This window comes from Spinacia oleracea, chromosome 1, assembly GCF_020520425.1.
Source record: "Spinacia oleracea cultivar Varoflay chromosome 1, BTI_SOV_V1, whole genome shotgun sequence".
In the NCBI taxonomy this organism is placed as follows: domain Eukaryota; kingdom Viridiplantae; phylum Streptophyta; class Magnoliopsida; order Caryophyllales; family Amaranthaceae; genus Spinacia; species Spinacia oleracea.
In genome coordinates, this window is record NC_079487.1 from 47,990,955 (window position 1) to 48,009,600 (window position 18,646).

Consider the following 18,646-nt stretch of genomic DNA (forward strand, 5'->3'; position numbering starts at 1 on the left):
CTCACCCATTTGTGTTTTGCTGATGACCTTATTCTCTGTTGCAAGGGGGAGCTAGCCTCCATTTCTATGCTTCTGCAGTGCTTCAAACTGTTCTCTGACACTTCTGGTTTGAAGGCTAATGTTCAAAAATCAGCTATTTATTGTGCTGGCATGCAGCAAGGGGTGATAAACCAAGTTGTTGAGTTGTCTGGTTTCACAATTGGTTCCTTTCCTTTCAGATACTTGGGTGTCCCAATTTACTTCAAGAGAATAACTAATGCTGATTGTGAATGCCTTGTGGACAAAATGTTGGCCAGAATCAAAATCTAGAGTTCTAGAAATCTCTCTTTTGCTGGAAGGATTACTCTGATCAATGTTGTACTTATGAGCATTCACTCTTACTGGGCCCAGGTGTTTGTGTTGCCTAAACATGTGTTACATACAGTGGAGTCAATCTGTAGAGCCTTCCTATGGCAAGGTACCTATTTTAGCTCTAAACCAGGTTATGTAGCTTGGGGAAAAGTGTGTTCTGAGAAGAAAGAAGGAGGGTTAGGGATCAGAAATGTTCAGATATGGAATATTGCTACACTGGGAAACTATGTTTGGGCTATTGCTAAAAAACAGGATTCCTTGTGGGTGAGATGGGTCAATGCCATCTATATTAAAGGGGGGAATTGGTGGGAGTATCAGCCAAGGGCTGATAGTGGTTGGTATTGGAGAAAGATTTTGTAACGCCCCGACTTTTCGGCTCCTTAATTAGCGGTAATAAACCGTACTTAACTGATCATTAGCAGCGGAATTAGGCTTAACTAATCCTGGGACCTGTGGGTATGGGCCCACAAATAAAATAATCCTTAAAAACATTCCATAAAAAAAAAATACAATTTTCCCATAAAATAAATATAAATCAATATTCTTATAACAACCTCAATAACAGGATTTCCATAATAAATAATCTCTCATCTCGATATCTCCATAATAAATAACCAACTCCAGTAATAACTCTCGTTTGAGCAACTTGAGCTCCTTAATTGAACCAGTGCATCATCATAAAAATAGAAAACAGGAAAAACACAGAAAATACAAAAATGAGTGGAAAACTCAGTAATATTTCTCCAGCCCGTCAAAACGGTTTTATTTTGAAAATCATTTGGCACATATCAATCATTGGCATTTATTGTTCGGAAATAACTAATTTAATCTCGTTATCTTGAAAACTGTGTCGGCAAGGAATCATTTCCTTTACAGCTCATTGGCAAGTACAGGTTTTGGCGGGACTTTTCTTACATCTTTTCAGGGGGGAACTGTTTCCCAAACTTTAACTTAACATGGCCTCCACCTGTAACTCGCCCATTTACTAGTTCAGTTCACTTTTCCATGCCGACAAAAGCAACATCGTCTTTCTTTAAAATAACTTTATAAATACATCATAATTATTCCCGAACAATTAACATCATAAAATAATAATAATAATAATATTATCATAATCTTACTTATAAACTTTAAATCATACATCATGCCATTAGCACATAAATCACATAATTATTATATAATCACACATAACACACATACGGGCATATAAAGCTTAAATGCTGGATATAAAAGTAACACAATAATACTTTTAGATACGGGCATAAATATAATTGCTGGACATAATAGTTACATATCATATATATATGGGCATATAAGATAAAATACTAGACATAATAATTACAATAACATAATATAATACTTTTATATACGGGCACATAAATATAATTGCTGGACATAAATATTACATCATTCCAACACTCAACTCATTCCTTAATGATCGTGTTACTCCTCAATAGATTTATTTCCAAAGCCCATTCAAACTCCATTTAACTTTCAAGGACTCCATAACAACTTCAAATCATAACAGAGCATAAGAATTAATCATGTGCTTAATAATAAAATTATGATTCTTCCATTAGGTCCACTTAAAATCATGATAATTACTATAAACCTTTACCTTGATGGAGAAAAGCCCAAAATACTTCCTCCTTATGTAAACTCACGGTCCATTACTTTTTTTTACAACACCTAGGCCCACTTTCATTCACCATTTATACTTCATTTTGGTTATCAAGAAAATCAAGGTAGCAATGGCAATGAAACCCACGCAAAACAGCAGCTCACGCAACAACAGGCGGGTCTTCCGGCGACGACAGAAGGTGGCGACGGGTTCAATGAGGTGGTCCGAGCGAAGGAATAAGTCGCCGGCAGAAAGTGGTGGCGGAAGTGGCGGTGCTGCGGTGGTCAAACGGAGGAGAGAGAAAAATGGAGGAAAAAGCTTCAAGATTCATCAATGGAGTAAAAAGCTTTAAGCTTTAATAATGGTGTTTTTAATTTAATTACTCAAATTTGAGTTGGATTTGTAAGCTTGAAGATAACTGAAAATTACATGGCTATTTATAGGAATTTTTGACATTGATGAGTCATAAAAGGAGAGGAGAAATTGGACAATTTTCAATTCAGATTGATATGGTTTTGCCACGCATAAGGAGAAGAAGAAATTGAATTTATCATGAACTTAGACTGAATTTGGAAACAAATAAAAAGTCAGATATCTTGTTGAGTAAGCTCAAAAGGTCATACGAAGTAGAGGAGGAGAAATGGGATTTTGGTCTTTGGTCTTTGAAGTTGACCAAGGTTAAAAATATAATTTCCAACCCAAGAATAAAATATCAGATTTTCTTTGTTATTGTTTCAATATTTGGGCTTGTACAAAAATAAATTGGGCTTCAATTAATTGGTATTATGTCACAATAAAAAGGTAGATATAATACGATAATTAAAAATAGATCGGAAAAATTTAGGACGTAATTACGATAATAATCATAATTACAGAATAATAACAAGGCTTAAAAATACGGGGTGTTACATCCTTACCCTCTTAGAAAAAGTTTCGTCCTCGAAACTGAATATCTCAAAACTCAAGGTCAGTCTAAACTCAAATTGTCATACTATGACAATTCTCTCAATAGCCCGAAAGTCATTCACTTCCCTTAAAATTCTTATTCTCATAACTTAATATTTAATAACCCAAATAGCAGTTAAAACCTCAAAATTTTCTCATATCCCAAAGATCATACCCAGGCAGTGCAGAGCACTTCCGGCTGGGCTCCGCTCTGATACCATACTGTAACGCCCCGACTTTTCGGCTCCTTAATTAGCGGTAATAAACCGTACTTAACTGATCATTAGCAGCGGAATTAGGCTTAACTAATCCTGGGACCTGTGGGTATGGGCCCACAAATAAAATAATCCTTAAAAACATTCCATAAAAAAAAAATACAATTTTCCCATAAAATAAATATAAATCAATATTCTTATAACAACCTCAATAACAGGATTTCCATAATAAATAATCTCTCATCTCGATATCTCCATAATAAATAACCAAGTCCAGTAATAACTCTCGTTTGAGCAACTTGAGCTCCTTAATTGAACCAGTGCATCATCATAAAAATAGAAAACAGGAAAAACACAGAAAATACAAAAATGAGTGGAAAACTCAGTAATATTTCTCCAGCCCTTCAAAACGGTTTTATTTTGAAAATCATTTGGCACGTATCAATCATTGGCATTTATTGTTCGGAAATAACTAATTTAATCTCGTTATCTTGAAAACTGTGTCGGCAAGGAATCATTTCCTTTACAGCTCATTGGCAAGTACAGGTTTTGGCGGGACTTTTCTTACATCTTTTCAGGGGGGAACTGTTTCCCAAACTTTAACTTAACATGGCCTCCACCTGTAACTCGCCCATTTACTAGTTCAGTTCACTTTTCCATGCCGACAAAAGCAACATCGTCTTTCTTTAAAATAACTTTATAAATACATCATAATTATTCCCGAACAATTAACATCATAAAATAATAATAATAATATTATCATAATCTTACTTATAAACTTTAAATCATACATCATGCCATTAGCACATAAATCACATAATTATTATATAATCACATATAACACACATACGGGCATATAAAGCTTAAATGCTGGATATAAAAGTAACACAATAATACTTTTAGATACGGGCATAAATATAATTGCTGGACATAATAGTTACATATCATATATTTACGGGCATATAAGATAAAATACTAGACATAATAATTACAATAACATAATATAATACTTTTATATACGGGCACATAAATATAATTGCTGGACATAAATATTACATCATTCCAACACTCAACTCATTCCTTAATGATCGTGTTACTCCTCAATAGATTTATTTCCAAAGCCCATTCAAACTCCATTTAACTTTCAAGGACTCCATAACAACTTCAAATCATAACAGAGGATAAGAATTAATCATGTGCTTAATAATAAAATTATGATTCTTCCATTAGGTCCACTTAAAATCATGATAATTACTATAAACCTTTACCTTGATGGAGAAAAGCCCAAAATACTTCCTCCTTATGTAAAATCACGGTCCATTACTTTTTTTTACAACACCTAGGCCCACTTTCATTCACCATTTATACTTCATTTTGGTTATCAAGAAAATCAAGGTAGCAATGGCAATGAAACCCACGCAAAACAGCAGCTCACGCAACAACAGGCGGGTCTTCCGGCGACGACAGAAGGTGGCGACGGGTTCAATGAGGTGGTCCGAGCGAAGGAATAAGTCGCCGGCAGAAAGTGGTGGCGGAAGTGGCGGTGCTGCGGTGGTCAAACGGAGGAGAGAGAAAAATGGAGGAAAAAGCTTCAAGATTCATCAATGGAGTAAAAAGCTTTAAGCTTTAATAATGGTGTTTTTAATTTAATTACTCAAATTTGAGTTGGATTTGTAAGCTTGAAGATAACTGAAAATTACATGGCTATTTATAGGAATTTTTGACATTGATGAGTCATAAAAGGAGAGGAGAAATTGGACAATTTTCAATTCAGATTGATATGGTTTTGCCACGCATAAGGAGAAGAAGAAATTGAATTTATCATGAACTTAGACTGAATTTGGAAACAAATAAAAAGTCAGATATCTTGTTGAGTAAGCTCAAAAGGTCATACGAAGTAGAGGAGGAGAAATGGGATTTTGGTCTTTGGTCTTTGAAGTTGACCAAGGTTAAAAATATAATTTCCAACCCAAGAATAAAATATCAGATTTTCTTTGTTATTGTTTCAATATTTGGGCTTGTACAAAAATAAATTGGGCTTCAATTAATTGGTATTATGTCACAATAAAAAGGTAGATATAATACGATAATTAAAAATAGATCGGAAAAATTTAGGACGTAATTACGATAATAATCATAATTACAGAATAATAACAAGGCTTAAAAATACGGGGTGTTACATCCTTACCCTCTTAGAAAAAGTTTCGTCCTCGAAACTGAATATCTCAAAACTCAAGGTCAGTCTAAACTCAAATTGTCATACTATGACAATTCTCTCAATAGCCCGAAAGTCATTCACTTCCCTTAAAATTCTTATTCTCATAACTTAATATTTAATAACCCAAATAGCAGTTAAAACCTCAAAATTTTCTCATATCCCAAAGATCATACCCAGGCAGTGCAGAGCACTTCCGGCTGGGCTCCGCTCTGATACCATACTGTAACGCCCCGACTTTTCGGCTCCTTAATTAGCGGTAATAAACCGTACTTAACTGATCATTAGCAGCGGAATTAGGCTTAACTAATCCTGGGACCTGTGGGTATGGGCCCACAAATAAAATAATCCTTAAAAACATTCCATAAAAAAAAATACAATTTTCCCATAAAATAAATATAAATCAATATTCTTATAACAACCTCAATAACAGGATTTCCATAATAAATAATCTCTCATCTCGATATCTCCATAATAAATAACCAAGTCCAGTAATAACTCTCGTTTGAGCAACTTGAGCTCCTTAATTGAACCAGTGCATCATCATAAAAATAGAAAACAGGAAAAACACAGAAAATACAAAAATGAGTGGAAAACTCAGTAATATTTCTCCAGCCCTTCAAAACGGTTTTATTTTGAAAATCATTTGGCACGTATCAATCATTGGCATTTATTGTTCGGAAATAACTAATTTAATCTCGTTATCTTGAAAACTGTGTCGGCAAGGAATCATTTCCTTTACAGCTCATTGGCAAGTACAGGTTTTGGCGGGACTTTTCTTACATCTTTTCAGGGGGGAACTGTTTCCCAAACTTTAACTTAACATGGCCTCCACCTGTAACTCGCCCATTTACTAGTTCAGTTCACTTTTCCATGCCGACAAAAGCAACATCGTCTTTCTTTAAAATAACTTTATAAATACATCATAATTATTCCCGAACAATTAACATCATAAAATAATAATAATAATATTATCATAATCTTACTTATAAACTTTAAATCATACATCATGCCATTAGCACATAAATCACATAATTATTATATAATCACATATAACACACATACGGGCATATAAAGCTTAAATGCTGGATATAAAAGTAACACAATAATACTTTTAGATACGGGCATAAATATAATTGCTGGACATAATAGTTACATATCATATATATACGGGCATATAAGATAAAATACTAGACATAATAATTACAATAACATAATATAATACTTTTATATACGGGCACATAAATATAATTGCTGGACATAAATATTACATCATTCCAACACTCAACTCATTCCTTAATGATCGTGTTACTCCTCAATAGATTTATTTCCAAAGCCCATTCAAACTCCATTTAACTTTCAAGGACTCCATAACAACTTCAAATCATAACAGAGGATAAGAATTAATCATGTGCTTAATAATAAAATTATGATTCTTCCATTAGGTCCACTTAAAATCATGATAATTACTATAAACCTTTACCTTGATGGAGAAAAGCCCAAAATACTTCCTCCTTATGTAAAATCACGGTCCATTACTTTTTTTTACAACACCTAGGCCCACTTTCATTCACCATTTATACTTCATTTTGGTTATCAAGAAAATCAAGGTAGCAATGGCAATGAAACCCACGCAAAACAGCAGCTCACGCAACAACAGGCGGGTCTTCCGGCGACGACAGAAGGTGGCGACGGGTTCAATGAGGTGGTCCGAGCGAAGGAATAAGTCGCCGGCAGAAAGTGGTGGCGGAAGTGGCGGTGCTGCGGTGGTCAAACGGAGGAGAGAGAAAAATGGAGGAAAAAGCTTCAAGATTCATCAATGGAGTAAAAAGCTTTAAGCTTTAATAATGGTGTTTTTAATTTAATTACTCAAATTTGAGTTGGATTTGTAAGCTTGAAGATAACTGAAAATTACATGGCTATTTATAGGAATTATTGACATTGATGAGTCATAAAAGGAGAGGAGAAATTGGACAATTTTCAATTCAGATTGATATGGTTTTGCCACGCATAAGGAGAAGAAGAAATTGAATTTATCATGAACTTAGACTGATTTTGGAAACAAATAAAAAGTCAGATATCTTGTTGAGTAAGCTCAAAAGGTCATACGAAGTAGAGGAGGAGAAATGGGATTTTGGTCTTTGGTCTTTGAAGTTGACCAAGGTTAAAAATATAATTTCCAACCCAAGAATAAAATATCAGATTTTCTTTGTTATTGTTTCAATATTTGGGCTTGTACAAAAATAAATTGGGCTTCAATTAATTGGTATTATGTCACAATAAAAAGGTAGATATAATACGATAATTAAAAATAGATCGGAAAAATTTAGGACGTAATTACGATAATAATCATAATTACAGAATAATAACAAGGCTTAAAAATACGGGGTGTTACAGATTTGTGAAGTTAAGGACACTTTAAAGCTTCATTATGATGAGAATGCTATATGTGCAATGCCTTTTTACTCAGTCAAAAAGGCCTATCAGCAATTACTTCAGCACACTCAGCATGTGTGAGGAGGTCGAAAAAGCACGAGGCTAATGCGTGACCTTGTCCCTCGGGGGTGTGACGTTTCTTTTTGACTAGTAATATAGGAGTCGCCATTCAGTTTTTAACGACAATGAGAAAAACTGACAAAACCCGGTTATCGTGACATAAAGGGAGTGCAATTATGTTTGACCACGACGGCCGTAGGTTCCCTTGTGATCCCTGGTGTGGGGATCTCTCAACATACACCCGCAAGGTAGAGATTGAGGGTTCGAGGGACTGTAACTACCGAGAGGAGTACTCGCTCTTCGATAACTCCAGAGGAAGGATATCCTTACTAGCTCAGCAAAAATAATTGAAGGGACATGCGTTAACTATTAAACTAATCTGAGTTGATTTTAACAATATGCAACATATAGTACTAGATCGATCGCGGTTATCTGATTTAGATTGTTTTAAGGGACCTAGCATGATAATCCAATTTCCCAACATATTATCTTTATTAGGCGTGATCGAACAATCAGTTTTAATTAGTTTAACAGTTCATAAAAGGGCGAGGAAAGCAATTAAATCATGGAAAAGGGACACATTACGACGCACCCTTGAGAGGTGCGTCACGGTTCTCATAAAACTAACCACTTTGACTTTGCTATTTCTCCTTTTATTTAACGAATCTCAAGTTATGGGACAGGATACGTTCTGTTCGATTTATGGATCGATTGCGACCGAACGCGTGATCAGTTTTGCAGCGTGAGGCTTAGGCTTAGGGGTTTAGAGTCAATACTCAGAATAATAATTGTGTGTCCTTTTTTCACGTCGAACTTGGGCTATATTTATAGAAAAGAGTTCGTGGAAAGATAGAATTGTAGAGCTCTAATCCACGAGGAATTAGGAAAGAATACGTCCCAGGTAATTTCAGCGCCCAGGCCTGGGCGCCAAAGATTTCGGCGCCCAGAGCCAGGCGTTGAAAATAGGATCTGGGCTGTTTCCTTAGTTAGATTCGGATTCCTAGAATCCGGAGTGTTTGAGACTTAATCGAGTCTTTTAGTGCGTATTAACCTTGTGACGGAATGCGTCTGGGCCCGTTACGAACTCTAGGCTCGTTAGGATTTTAATTAATACGTGACTCTTATTTTCGAATCATAGTAGGAATAGGATTCTCTCATAATCTCTATCTCATTTAGGATTTATGTTGGAGTGCAACACCTAATTCTGACAGGTTTCTATCTTTTATGACTTGCCACTTTTAACAACTACCCATTACGGCAGTTACTATTTTTAGCATGTTTCTATAAATAGCAGGTTTCTATAAATAGCAGGTTTCGGGTGAAATGAAAAGGGGTGATCGAGATTCGTTATTTTATAGGAGATGCGTTGTCAAGTGGAGATTTATGTTTTCATCATCGAACCTTCCCTTTCGGGAATGGGGACAAAAGTAGGTGTCTACAGCATGTCTCTTGGTGTAGTGCAGTCTGGAACAGATCATCTATTCCAAAAACCAGAGTTATTTGCTGGTTGATGCTGCAAGGTAGAATTCAGACAAGAACCAGATTATGTAAGATTGGGGTGTGTGATACTACAAGCTGCCTTTTCTGTGACAGTCATGAGGAGACTCATGTGCATCTGTTTTTTTATTGCCTATACAGTAGGAAGTGTCTTTTGGAGGTTAAGCAATGGCTGGGAATTCCAGTGAACATTGTTAGATATATGGCTTTGATGAGATGGATACACTGGAAAAGTAGAGGATGCAAGTTTCAGAAGCATGTCATGTATGCTGCTATTAATGCAACAGTTTACACAATCCGGAGAGCTAGAAATGAGGTTCTATGGAACCTAAAGCTCCCTACTGTGACTCATACAGTTAGATTTGTACAGCAAAGTGTAATAGATAGAATGCAGCAATTAGGGATTCCCAGAATCAGTAGTAGAGTACAGGATTGGTGGCAGAGTAAAATGGTTGTATAGTTTGGGTCATACACATGACTGATGTCATGTTTTTTGGTAGGGGTTGAGCTCTCTGGGAGCTTATCCTAGGTTGTAAATTGGTTCAACTTTTTTGCTAATGAAGCTAATCTTACTTATCAAAAAAAAAAGCGGCCTCTAGCTAGGCATTCAGCTCACTTGATCTCACTGAATTATTAACTTGTCAATTAATACTGAACCGCATTTATTAGACTTATCATGAAATGCATACTTGGACCAAGGGAATTATTTCCTTCAAAAAAAGTAGGACTTACAGAACTTGTTGTGTCATGGTAACCAAACCACTGCCTTGAAAACGAGATTCGGTACAACCGGGGTGCACAATTGTATTCACCGATTCATTCCCTATGGTTTAAACAACTCTTAACACGCAATGACACTCTTGGGTGTGAGATGGAGTTACTATAACTTATGCCCAAAAGAGAGGAAGAAAAGGAGAAGATAAGAGAGTGATTTTTCTGTAAACAACTCAAGAAATGAAGCATGTATTTATAGGATTAGAGGAGGATACAAAACAGCCAAAATAAATCAAAGGACTCAAAGGAATCCAATGACATTGAACAACCAATTAAACACATGATAATGAAGGGTTTATACTCCCATAATCAAGAGAAATAATGGACCAACTTAATCTCCATAATCAGAATTATAATTGTCCATAAACCATATTTAAAAGGTTGTCATAAAAAAGAAATCCAAAGAGATAATCAAAACCGGAGAAAACAAAAAAAGTGTTCTCAAAATCGGTCGATCGCGAGTGCAATAAAAAAGACTTCATAAATTACTCCGTTCTCAAAGTCGATCGGTTTTGGAAAATCGCCCGGTTTTCGGTGCAATTCAAAAAAGCTTTTTATCTTCGATTTTCCACTTGCGCTCAAAATCGGTCGAGTTTTGAAAACCCGGCGGGTTTTCGGAGCAATTTTCCATCTTTAAATTCCAACACAGTCGAATCGAATTGAGTTCCACCGAACCTAAATTTTGTTAAAGTTCCTGCAACTTTTAGAGGATTTTCGATCCGACCGAACCTCCCATCAGTTCGGCCGAATCGCAGTTGGGTTCGACCAAACCTATTTCGAGTTTGATCGAACCTTCAAACACTCAATTGTTGTACGGAATTAATGAAATTAGACGATTGTCATTTGATGAATGGTGAGCACGAATTTGAGCCCGTGGATGCTTTTGATATTGTTGATCAGACGAAGATAATAGCATTGTTGGGATGCGAAAGAGGAAGATGGGTAGTGTGATTGAGGAAGAGGAGTAGCAAAAAATGATGGTGTCCGTTGAGGATGCCTGAGGAGGATGAAATGAGGGTGGAGATACATCGAAAAGGAGATGATGGTTGGTGATGGACGATGATGATTATGGTGAATGATGAAGATAAAACCGTGCAGCGAAAAAGATGAGCAAGGAAAGAAGACGAAGATGGGTTTAACTCCGATGGGTTTTGGGGGATTTGATTCCTTTGCTTTCTATTTTTCTTGTTCTTTTCCTTTTCTTTAATTCCCTTTTTAATTCTTTTTTTTTTGTTTTTTTATTTTCCTTTTTTGCTTTTACTTTTTTTGCTTTAATTTGTTTTTTTAGAGGGTAGTATAAATACCTAAGTTGGTCATGAACACAAAAAAACATGTACATAATTAGTTTGAGTTCATTCCATTTTTTAGGGTTTTAGTTAGTTTTTGGTGAGAGAAAGTGAGAAAACTCAATGGGTAATTGGGGATTTGGATAAACATCAAGTGTAGCAACTTGTATTGAAAATTCTACCATAAATCAATGAAAATTTCTTAATCTCTCTCCTTATTTATTGCTTATTTATTACTTTATTTATTATTTTGATTAGTTTAATTGTTTTGTTAAATTTTATGTTCATGTTTAAATTATTTTGTTACTATTGTTTATTTCCATGTTCTTAGTTGTTAATTTCTATAATTTCATATTTTTTATGTAAGTGTATTGATTAGGGTTTGGGTGAAAACCCAACATTGATTGGTTTGGGTGTTTGTGATTGGAAATTAGAGATTTTCATGATTAAATTATTATATGTTTAAGCATTTCCAATACATGTTGCATTTAACTTGATTAATTAAGTGTTCTATGATTGCTTGGAATAGTCTAGTTGGGTTGGAAAAGGATTAAAGACCTAAACTTGACTATTTGGTTGAATTAGACTTTGCTTTACCCCGGGTATGATCGGGTAGAACGGAAGTTCATCCTTGATGCTTAGGGAAATTGTTTGTGCACCAGGAGGTGGTTGGAGCTAATTGTGAATTCAACGCTTATTCATGTAGTGCCTGTGAATCTTCCCCGTTTCAATTCTCTTGTGTCCATTCCATCATTTGTTGTCGTTTGACCTTATTCCCTAATCTCGGTAATCTTTTATATTTAGTTTAATCTAATTGGTTTTAGTTGGTTAGCTGACTTTTCAAAACCCCGTTCTAGCCTAACTTAATGTTTGATTGGTATAATCTAGTGCACCTTAGTCCTTGTGGATTTCGACCCTTACTTATCGCTTTGCTTGTGTTTAGTGACTAGTTTAGGTTTTTGTTTTATCTAGGAGAGACTAGTAATAACCTAATTTTTCCCCGGTCAAAGGGTTATCAAAACATGAAAGATTCATTATATAATCAATAGCTTATCGACGGAAACTCAATTTTGGTTATATCAGGCATATTTGAATCTTCATTGAAGCAACTATAGAGCTTAGTTATTGGACTAGGCCTAAAGGAATGATTTGAAAACGTTTATAAAATTCATAATGATTGAAGATGTGAAATTACTATTTTTCCCTTTTAGTGAGTTCGGACTCATATGATTAAGGTCGGACCAAATAAGCAACCTTGGTTAAGTCCTATCATAGGACATTTTTGGGGAGACACTTTTTAGGTAGTAGTAGTTGAAGATTTTTGCATCCTGAAATTGTATGGAAAATCGTAGGGTAGCCACCTTGAAATGTTGAACTTGGAATCTTAGAACATTGAACTTTGAAATGTTGAATTTTGAAACTTAAACACCGCATGATAAGATGATTGAACTTTGGAATTTTGAATCTTGGTATATTGAATTTTGAATTGTAGATGCTCTTCTTAGGTTGTCTTCTAATGGTAGAAACTTGAATATGAACCTTGAATTGTCACACTTAGGATCTAGGCATTGGATAGCGTAGGCCTTGAGGTGGACACTAAGTGGTCGTCTCTTAGGAAATATAGGGTTAAAATTTTTTTACTTTAAATAGACTTAGGATAGTCTAGATTTTAAATTGACTCGGCTAGTTAGGCTTTAGATTTCAAGCAATTTCTGCATTAAGGATGTGATCGGGCTTTTGAAGGTGCATTTTTTAATTTGACGGTGCATCTTGAATTAAGGGTTTTTTTTATTGATATCCCCTAGTTTGACCTTGTAGACTTAGTGTAGATTGCCCTGCTTTGAATGTGTGTTAGGGAACTAACCCTTGGATTTTGAATCAGAATGATTTGAAGTTGCTGTTTTCGCAAATGTTTACTATGGCTCCTCATCATACCAAGAGGAAGATTGTAGAGGCTTTAATTTATCTAGTAGAGTCGCGGCAAGGACGCTTCCAACGGTGACCTTTCTTCGAGGTGCCAGAGCGGCGGACTTTGAAGCTCTTTGATGCTTGAGAGAACCACCTTTCTTATCGCCTGTTGATGGACGTGGTAAGTATTTTTATTTTGTTGTTTTACTTTTGACCGGCTTGGTCTTTCTGATTTTGAATTGATACACATGGACGTGACAACTATGCACAGATATTGTTGGTTCCACAGGCTGTCTAGCGTCTTCGATGCGTTCATGGGTGTTGAGACTCGACGGGCCTTCGATGCGTTAATGGGTATCGATACCCGTTAGATGCGTTTTGGGACGCAGCTCAGGGCTTTGCTGGTGACACAGATGAAGATACAGACACAAGTAGTCTTGGGGTAGTGGTGGGATACCACCAACACCTTTCGGGTACACTTGGGGGAGATCATCATTACCCGACTTTGAGTTCGTGATGTTCACCAGGCTTTCCTTCATTCAGCGGCTTCCTCGTGACGGGACCTATTTTCTGAATAAAATATGCCCTTGGTCCAAGTTTGCATTTAATGCATTTAATGCATTTAATGCAAAGTCTAATTAATGCATTTCAATATTAATTAAGCAAGCTAATTATTCAGTGAGATCAAGTGATTTGAATGCCTAGCTAGAGGCCGCTTCAGTTCAAGAGGAATTAATATTATTAATTCCACATCCAACTCTTGACTGAACCAGTAGGGTCACACAATAGTACGTGAACGGATCAAGTATTTAGGTGAACATTATATTCATTAAATTACTCTAATAATGGATATTCGAAAATGATGGATGTTAGTTTCAATGGGAGCTAAACAAATCATTAAAAGAAAAAACGAGAATATTTTTCGAAATCGAAGATAGTGTCGGAAGCGGAAATATACTTCGTATCGGAAATATTATAGGAAATATAAATACTATCGGAATCGAAGATATTACTGAAAATGGAAATATGGTTCGAATCGAAACATATTATTGGAAATATAAATATTGCCGGAAACATAAATATTGTCGGAAACAGAAACATTATCGAAAACTGAAATATTGTCGGAATCGGAAATATTATCGGAAATATTAACGCAAACGGAAATATTGTTCGAATCGGAAAACGAATCGGAAGCGTACAACGAGCGACAAGCCAGCGCACAAGCACCAGCCCATCGCCCAACACGCTAATCCCCACGCAAAGTGCAGCGCGGAAGGCTCAAGGCCCAGCGCCATTGCAGTGCACAAGCCGCAAGGCCCAGCAAGCAGGCTCAAAGCCCAGCGTGTGTGCGCCTGTAGGGCCAGCGCCTTGTTGGGTTGTGCGCATGGCTTGGGCACCAAGCTTACTTCTACGGCAAGTAACTAGGGCCACAAGCTTGGTGTTGGTCGGCCGGTTCTAAGGGTTAGGGTTTTGGAAATTTTCCTAGAACTTCCTAATCCTAATCTGAGGTTTTTGTATCCTTGGGTTTTCGTATTTCTTATATATATGGGTTCTATGTACATAGTATACACCTTGATTTGCGTGGAATTGCATAAAAAATAATTGCATTGTTTATTACTTCCGAGTGGGGATTTCTCTTTTTTTTTACGATTTAAGAAAAACATATGTTTATTACTTCCCTCAAGGAGGGCGTTTTTGTGGTTGTAATGTGGTTAAGCTTAGGGAGGAAAAATGGATAAGGCTCAAAATTTCTCATTATACCCTTAGTTAGTTTGACAACTGGACTTGGTGTTTGATCTTGTTTGGTCTTTGCAGAGCTTCATCGTTTTTCATTCTTCACATTTTAGTTTAAGGACTTTTGACTTGACCGGTTACTTTACAGCATTCCTGAATTCTTTCTTTTTGGGAATGGTCCTTGGTGTATAATTTTTTTACTGTATTAGTTCTTTTTTCAAGGTATGCATCTTCTAGTCCGTACTGTTTTCATATTACATTCTCATCCCCAGGTTCGAAGTAGTGCAGGTCGAATAAAAAGGCTCCTTTAGACGAGGTTCATCATGGCTAACAATAAAGTGGATTAATTGCTTCATGGTCAAGGGAAAGGAAATTTTTAAAGGTTTCAATTTGCCTCTTGTGTTCGTGGATTATATAATTCAGAAATAGTTAAGGTAGACTGAGTGAGCCCCCAGTTGTTGGTCCTACAATGGATATTTTCTTTTCGAAGTTAATGGGCTATGATGGGCCCATGTGAGTGATTAATTGCGAACTCTTTTATGTAAAGTGCATAATAAGTTTTGCCATTTGTTTCCTGCATCGAATAATTTGCCTTTTTGTTCATTCTTTGCTTTTGAAACTGTTGTGGTAAGACAACCAAGGATGTACTTTAAAAAGGAACTTTATTGACCTTGAATAAACGTACATGATAAGAAGGTATAACAACAATGTAGCCTCTTATTTTAAATTTAGGAAAGGAATGGTAAGGAAAATGACATAGAATTAGTTTGTAGTGCTAGATTGTAGATCTTAGCTTCTTTGAACTTTAAGTCTATACCTTCGAGCTTTTGATAATCTTTTGGTTTTAAGTGTGATCTAGCAGTCTAGTTTGTAGATTCGTGTTTCTAGTCCAGGAGAGATTTATTTATGAGTTTGTCATTCTGATCATCCCAGTAGTGGAGTGTTCAATTAAGAGTGAGGGTTAGGATTTTACCGATTTTGAACATTCTGGTGTGGAACGTTCAATCTGACAGAGGGTATGTGTTCCATAGTTATCCCAAAAGTTGTTTTGTACCAAAGGAATATTTTGAGAAGTCAATTAAGTTTTAAACACTAAAAGCAGACGTTTAATCTTGGTTGGAGTGCAGTGCTCTTAACTTCATATCTTACCTGGGGAGGCTCAACACCTTCTCATCAATTAGATCTTGTATTATGTTCCTTAGGTTTCAACATATTTTGGGTGGAACGGCCTTTTCCCTATTTGGACTAGAAGTTTGAAGAGAGCATATTTGATAAAGACTTTTTGAGAGATTAGATTTTATGTTGTCAAACGACATCTCTTTGAATTATTCTCGAATTAGTTAGGACCCTTAGAGAAGAATTAATTCGTTTGGAAGACATTTGATTTGCGAATTGATTTCGAAAGCTGTAAAGGAGGAAACTAATTTTTTTTTTTAGTTGGATATGATCACCTAGTTTTTTATTAATGTTGACATATTAAGAGATGTTAATGAGTCAAGATTGATGTATTAGTCAAATTGGGTGGCTAGACTTGGTTAACATACTTGAAAGTCCAGGTGACAAGGAATGATTGATCAATCTGAGTGGAAAACTGAGTATTTAGAAGTTTGGGTTGCCAGTTTAAGGGTAGTTTTTTTTTTCTTGACTAAGTATAAGACTCAAGAAATAGGTTGCTCTAAAATCTGAATGATTAGAAGCTGGATTATCATGATCGTCTCAAGATTCAATTAAAATAACAAATTGATTAAGTGCCAAATTTGCATTTTGGGTAATAATTTTGTGTCTACTAGTCAAGTGAGAGTTATAGTTCTCTCCTGTAAGATCTAGGTGATGAAAACTAAATGTGATAATCTCTAATAAATTGAGAATGTTAATTTATTAATTTCGAGGTATGGACTGACTTAATAATCCTTTCAGATAGTGGGTATTATCTAAAACAATGTACCAATTATTTGGAATATGTCAGCATGCTATTTCGGACGACTCGGACTCAAAGGTTAGACATGGGTACAAAAAACGGATTTTAACATAATTGTTGGACTGCAACAACTATAACTTTCAATCTGCTAATTTTTTTGGGCCAAAACTGACTCTAGATGATGGACTAAGGCTAGACCTATGTATTGATAGGTTATGGGTCTCGTAGTTCTTAGTAAAACTCCTTTTTATTACCGTTTTAGTATTTTTACTTTAGGCTATACGGGTTTAAGTTACGGGATAAAGATTAGGGAAACTATCCTAGGTGTAAGTGGACTCTAAGGGGTCGTTTGGTTGGGAATTTTGGTGTGGGTTGGAATGGACTTGAAATCCATTCCATCCATTTAGTTGTTTGGTTGGGCCTTTTTGGAATGGAGTCTCATATCTAAGGGGTTTTATATCCCCTTCATACCCCTGGAATCTCATACCCATCTCTTACCCTAAGATTCACAATCCATTCCACCAAACTTACTTACACTAACTCATAAAAAAGAGAGGGGAGACAATCGCCCACCATCTTCAACTGACAACTATCACGATGACCTTCGATCCGGCAACCATCTTTGGCGACCTTCAATAAGATGACAATCACCGACAACATTATATCCAGCAACCATCACCGTGATCCGAAAAGGTTCAAATTTTTATATATTTTTTGTTAGTTACGCACTTGACTTCTTAGCTACTAATTACAACGTCTTCTGCATCAAAGGGTTATAGATGTTAATCGAAAAGCAATTGAAATGTGGGATGATGTTCCATATTTTCTTGACCACATTCTTGCGTTCCTTGGTTCCTTTCTTACTAAAAGCTCATCTGCAGTCTTCTTGTCAGGAACTGAGACCTCAAGGTGCAGCCACCTCTTTTTTCTAGCGTCCATGATTGCCAGATCGATAGCCATGACAATGGTTTTGGTTTTGCTACCACAATAGCTCGTCTTCGGATTCGGTTCATTATCAAAAGGGCCAGACATAAATATATATATTGCAATTAAAGATGAACCAAAAAATATAAATGGGGAGATAAAATCCATTCCTAGATCAAACCAAACAGTTTTAGGTTGGTATGAGAAATAAAATCCATACCTACCTGGTATGAGACTCCATACCATTCCATTCCATTTTAACGAACCAAATGACCCCTAAGTGTGTGAAGACTCTCTAGGATGTAATCCTAGGTGAATGATGACTTGATTGGTAAACTTTAACTTGGTTTAGATTCTTAGGAAGCAATTTTGATTACGACTCTAGGTGGGTTTAGGCTATGTGAACTTAGGCTTTAATGGACATGGTGGACTTCAGGGATGACTCACATAAAGGGTGACAGACTCGGCTTGGATTTTTTACTCAACTTGACTCGTCCTTTGCCTCGAATATTATTAAGCGATTATAACAAGTAATTTGGTGTAAATCTATTTTTTTTAACTGATTTTCAAAAATAGACTCTTTTCTTTTTTTCTTTTAGAAACTTTTTCTTTTAGTGAACGTTAAAGTTATTTCATTACCATGAGGGGCATTAGGTCGAGCATTAGTGTCATTAGGGACCTAATAATGACTTACGAATCGATTTTGGTTATTGCGTATGTTTTAAAAAGTCAGGTGCACGAAAGGAGCGCGGTGCGTGACAG

General features: G+C 36.0%; 1 protein-coding gene across 1 annotated transcript; it reads left to right on the forward strand.

The window, feature by feature from the left end:
- The first annotated feature begins 363 nt into the window (after window positions 1-363).
- Window positions 364-9,800, forward strand: LOC130464208 (uncharacterized). The gene is made up of 2 exons (XM_056833676.1): window positions 364-685; window positions 9,307-9,800. The coding sequence occupies exons 1-2, from the start codon at window positions 364-366 to the stop codon at window positions 9,798-9,800; spliced, it is 816 nt and encodes a 271-aa protein (XP_056689654.1).
- The last annotated feature ends 8,846 nt before the right edge of the window (window positions 9,801-18,646 follow it).

Bases quoted from the DNA above. Each gene is read 5' to 3' on its own strand.
- LOC130464208 (XM_056833676.1), top strand. From the start codon at position 364: ATGAGCATTCACTCTTACTGGGCCCAGGTGTTTGTGTTGCCTAAACAT. The intron at 686-9,306 runs GTTGGTATTGGA...GGTGTAGTGCAG, and splicing joins TCAGCCAAGGGCTGATAGTG to TCTGGAACAGATCATCTATT.